The 5,250-nt window shown below is 43.4% G+C and overlaps 1 protein-coding gene across 1 annotated transcript; it reads right to left on the bottom strand.

Annotated features, from left to right (window-relative positions):
- Window positions 1-480: 480 nt before the first annotated feature.
- On the bottom strand, window positions 481-3,679 carry LOC115743816 (probable LRR receptor-like serine/threonine-protein kinase At3g47570). The gene is made up of 2 exons (XM_030678789.2): window positions 994-3,679; window positions 481-845 (listed from the first exon to the last, which is right to left on the bottom strand). The coding sequence occupies exons 1-2, from the start codon at window positions 3,677-3,679 to the stop codon at window positions 484-486; spliced, it is 3,048 nt and encodes a 1,015-aa protein (XP_030534649.2). The 3' UTR covers window positions 481-483.
- Window positions 3,680-5,250: the final 1,571 nt, after the last annotated feature.

The following is a 5,250-nucleotide window of genomic DNA, read 5'->3' as shown; positions in this document are numbered from 1 at the left end:
AGATGTCCGAATATGCGGTATGGATGTATGAATGACAGCATCATCCCTAGTACTTCATTATTTTCTTACAAGCCAACTTCCGTTTCAAGGGCCATTGAAACTCATCTTTGTTCTTCACGGTCTAAACAATTCAAGACTATGTCAGAACTCCATTCACCAACCTCACAATACAATAGAGAAGCATTTGTCCCACGTTTGCATGAGAAGAGGACGAAGACATTGTCGTTGACTTTGAGTCTGCTGAAGGTTCCAATATGCCATAGTTCATTGGATGACTTCACTATTTTTCCAACCCCACTTTTGTTCTGCGTGATGACTCTGTTACCTCCGTGGCTCCATCTTCACATTACCAGAACAACAAGTTAATCTAGATTGAAAAAAATGCATCAAGTCGGGTGCTTGTTTATGCATAATTGGTTCTGTTTGGCATAATTTGTAGGATGTACTAGAAAACTTACTGCTTCAGGACATCACCTATCCTCATTAGCCAGCTTCGTAAAGTCTGTCCCTGATCGAACCTAGTTGAGCTGCTACATCTGTGATGCTCATTCGCTCTCTTGGGACTCTAACTGAGCAGGCTATCCCAATTCTGTAGATCATTAGTAAACAATCCTGGATTGTACTCTTTCTGGTTTGGCATGCATCGTTCTCTACTTCTTGAACTAGAAAAGGATCAGTAATCTCTAGAACTCGTTCAGGCAAAGCTTCCACAACAAAATTATGAAGGTTCGAATTTTCTTTGAATATCTCAGCTGCGGGACTGATTCCCGTTAACATCTCTAGCAAGAGGATGCCATAGCTATAGACATCACCCTCAGTAGAAACCACACTACCCATTCCATATTCTGCACATGTCAAGAACCACATATGGTTCAGCAATGAGAAAATAATATGAGCAAAATGTCATTATGAAGTTAAAAGTTTTGTGGAAAGATGCTATCAACAACTTTGTGATGAACAAATTCTTCATTTGAGGGACACAAGGAGACATACCTGGAGCAGCATAACCAATTGTTCCTCTCAAACCAACTGAGCTTATATCTATGTTCGTGTAGCATGTGGATTCAAGGATGATCTTTGACAATCCAAAGTCGCCGACGTGTCCAACCATCTCATCGTCTAAAAGGACATTGCTTGGCTTTATATCACAATGAACTATGGTGCTGTGGCATTGGTTATGAAGATAATCCAATGCAAAAGCAACGTCGATTGAAATCTTTATCCTATGGATGAGACTTAATTTTTTTGAAGGCCCATCTGCATTAGTTGATATTAGAGATGGGTGCAACCACTCTTCGAGACTACCATTGACCATGAGCTCATAGACCAAAGCCTTAAAGTCATTTCCACCATAATCAGTACTTGAACATACTGCTAGTACCTTCAAAAGATTTCGGTGTTTCATACGCTTTAGAGCCTCACACTCAGCTTTGAAGCTCTTAATAACACCATGATGTGTTAAATTAAGCACCTTCACAGCAACTTTAGTCCCATTCTCCTGCAGTATTCCCTTGTAAACAGATCCGAAACTGCCAACACCAATTAAATTAGTTGAAGAAAAACCATCAGTTGCTTTAAGGAGAGTTCCATAAGATAAGTTTTGCTTGGTCTCGGCCGTGAAACTTGAAGTTGGTTCTCGTGCTTTTTTCTTCTTCAACCAACATACATACACCAAGACAAGGACAAGAACCACCCCTAGAATCCCAAAAATAACGGAGAGTGAGAGTTTCAATTTAAGAGCTACTCCTTTGCTCTTGGAGTGGCTAGAGATGCATTTAGGGAGCTGAAATTCGGGGATTCCTCCACAAATCTTGTTGTTTCCAGCAATAAAAGTGGCGCTCGCATTCTTGAAGACTCCTTCGGTTGGTAACATGCCTTCAAAATTGTTGTAGGATAAATTCAGAATTTCCAAGAAGTGAAATGTCTCTAAGAACTTTGGAATTTCACCCGACAAATTGTTATTGGAAAGATCCAAATCCTCAATGCTTCTTAAAGAACTAAATGATTGAGGGATGGATCCTTGGAAGTGGTTATCCTTCATTTTTAATACTTCCAGTCCATCACAATCCCCCAGAGTACTCGGAATTTCACCACCAAACATGTTGCCAGAAATGTCCAGAGTAATTAAATGCTCAATTTTTCCTACTTCTGCCGAAAGGGCCCCACTCAAACGGTTGTGAGACAAGTTCAAAGAGAGTAGAGTTTTAATTGCAGGGAATATGGAACCATTGAGATTGTTGTTAGCAAGATCGAGCTCCATCAGATTTTGACACTTCTCTAGATGTGAAGGAATGTGCCCGTAAAGTTGATTCCCATCAAGATATAATTTAAGCAATTTCTTCGTCTTCTGCAAAGAGGACGGAATTACCCCCGATAGATTGTTATTGCAGAGAATTAGAACCGTTAAATTTTGAAGATTTCCCAGCTCAGACGGGATAGCACCCGAAAGAAAGTTGTTTCCCATCCACAAGACTTCCAAGTTTACAAGATTGCCGATTGTTTTAGGAATCTCACCAAAAATAGGATTCATGCCCAATCCCAACCATGTCATGTTAATGGAGAGATTACCAATGTATGCTGGCAACAACCCACCGAGTCTATTATCGAGAATAGACAACCCGTTTAAGCTAGTGATGTTGGTTAATGAGCAAAGGAAGCTCAAGTCACCGAATCCCCCACTTCCAAGGTGGTTAAATTCAATGCTCAACCCTTGAAGGTTCCGCAAACTTTCAAAAGAAGGAACTTTCCCTGAGAGTTTGTTGCTCCCAAGTTGAAGTGTTCGTAGATTTGTGGCATTATTAGGCATGGACAGAGGAATTGATCCGACAAACTGGTTCTCTTCAATGCCGAAAAATTCTAAGTTGGGAAGACCAAAGCCGATCGTGGTGGGAAGACTTCCATGTATTTGGTTATATCCTACATCAAATCCTAACAATGAAGACAAATTGTAGAGGGAAGGCGGAACCGTACCGGACAACCGATTTTCTCCTAGACCGAGTGATGTTAGTTTGGTCAGTAGGCCTAGAGACTGAGGAAGACTCCCGCCCAAGTAGTTTTCCTGAAGAGTAAGATCCTCCAACGATGATAAGTTCCCGATGGAAGAAGGGACACTTCCTGTTAGATGGTTTGCTCCTAAATGAAGGGCCTGAAGCTTCACCAATGAACCGATCTCTGGAGGAACTTCTCCATTCAGTTGGTTATGATGCATTCCGAGGGCAAGAAGGTTAAGGCAACCCGAAGTGTTCTTGGGGATTTCGCCTGTGAGAGAATTTTTGGACAACGATAAGTAGCGTAGGCGGTGCAACCGGCCGATTTGGGAAGGGATTTCGTGGTGAAAGCTGTTATTGATGAGCCACAGTTTTCTCAGGAAGCTGAGGTTCCCGATGTGAGGAGAGATAGATCCTGTGAGCTTCTGGGAATTCAGGTCCAATACGGTGACTCTGTTGTGATGTTGGCGACTGCACGTGACGCCGTACCATCGGCAGAGGCTAACCGTATTGTTCCAAGAGCTAAGCACACCGAGAGGGTCATCGATTATCCCAGCCTTGAATGCAAGCAATGCAGACTTGTCGGTTTCATTCGATAACGAGGAGACTCGTGCAAAGCCCAATGCAATTATAATCACAATAACGAAGCGACGGAATGGTGATTTTGCGAATCTAAGACCCAGAAATTGCATGGCTCAAAGCAGAAGGGGAGTGGAGGGATGGGCAGGGAGATGAAGAGATGGGATGCTTAATTCAATGGCGGTTTAGCTACCTCGTCGATAAGAGATTTATAGAGGGTGAGGACTTCGGAGAGAGAGACTCTTGTTTTGGTCTTAAAAGTCATATATTTGCATAAAGTAGACAGATGGGGGGCAGCTTGACTTGAGTCAAAGTCCACCAGTGAACCAATCACTTGAACCAACATTCTTTTGAACGACACGAGAGATGACAATCACCGTAACAAAAACTTCCTCCCTAGTCGAATGCAGTTGAATTACTGACTTTGCCGATATCCTTCGAGCAGAAGTTAGTCGGTATTAACCGTGATACCACGAGTCCTAACTCAGCCCTTGAGTGATCTGATGGAGAGGAGATATTTAGAGAAATTCAGGATTTCTGGAATAGCCGAGGTGATATTGATCCGCGTCTTCATCCGGTCGGATACTTTGAATTTTCTGAAGAAATCGAAGCGACTATGACGTCACTCAGATCATCTTACATTGGAGTGGTCGTAAAAACTTGTCGAGCTGCAAAAAATTCCAGGATGATTTGGGGATTGGCTGGTCCCTCCGGCCGGAGGGCCCAATCCTCGTGTATTTGTCGTAATTCAAGTTTGGTCCCCTTAAGGAGCATAGCTGGGGCCGGATGACTTGACCTGCTTTAGTCTCTTTGCTGCTCCTCTTTTTCTTTTTTTTTTTTAATCAGTGTTATTTTCACATGCTTCATTGTCAAATGGTATGCATGCGAAATTACAGTCGAGTCACTGTTGCGCTCCGTCGCAATCTTCCGCTGAAGGCCGGATTGGAATCTTCGCCTCATTGAAAATTGGTGAGCACCGGCAGCCCACGTTGCGTGGAAATCTCCAAGAAGGCGATAGTCCAGTTTGTGCTACGCATTCGACACTGCGTTGGACGCCGATACTGTTCGTTTTTCCATAGCCCGTGAGAGAATTGTTGGACAGCGATAAGTAGCGTAGGCGGTGCAATCGGCTGATTTGGGAAGGGATTTCGTGGTGAAAGCTATTATTAATGAGCCACAATTTTCTCAAGAAGCTAAGGTTCCCGATGTGAGGGGAGATAGACCCCGTGAGCTTCAGGGAACTCAGGTCCAAAACGGCGACTCTATTGTGGTGTCGGCTGCTGCACGTAATGCCGTACTATTGGCAGAGGCTAAACGTATTGTTCCAAGAGCTAAGCACACCGAGAGGTTCATCGATTATTCCAGCCTTGAATGCAAGCAAAGTGGACTTGTCGGTTTCATTCGATAGCGTGTAGACTTGTGCACAGCACAACACAATCACAATCGCCAAAACGAAGCGACGGAATGGTAATTTTGCGCAACTAAAGCCCTGGAATTGCATGGCTCAAAGCAGAAGTGGACTGGAGGGATGTGCAGGGAGATGAAGAGATGATATGCTTAATTCAGGTGTGGCTTAGCTACCTCATCGATAAGAGATCCATAGGGGCAAATCGACTTGAGTCCACCACAACTCCCCCATGTTTTGGGGAGTAAGTTGTTTCCAAAGTTTTTAAAAAGTCAGATT

The sequence above is a fragment of the Rhodamnia argentea genome, chromosome 5, assembly GCF_020921035.1.
Source record: "Rhodamnia argentea isolate NSW1041297 chromosome 5, ASM2092103v1, whole genome shotgun sequence".
In the NCBI taxonomy this organism is placed as follows: domain Eukaryota; kingdom Viridiplantae; phylum Streptophyta; class Magnoliopsida; order Myrtales; family Myrtaceae; genus Rhodamnia; species Rhodamnia argentea.
This window is presented reverse-complemented; position numbering and strand designations above follow the sequence as displayed.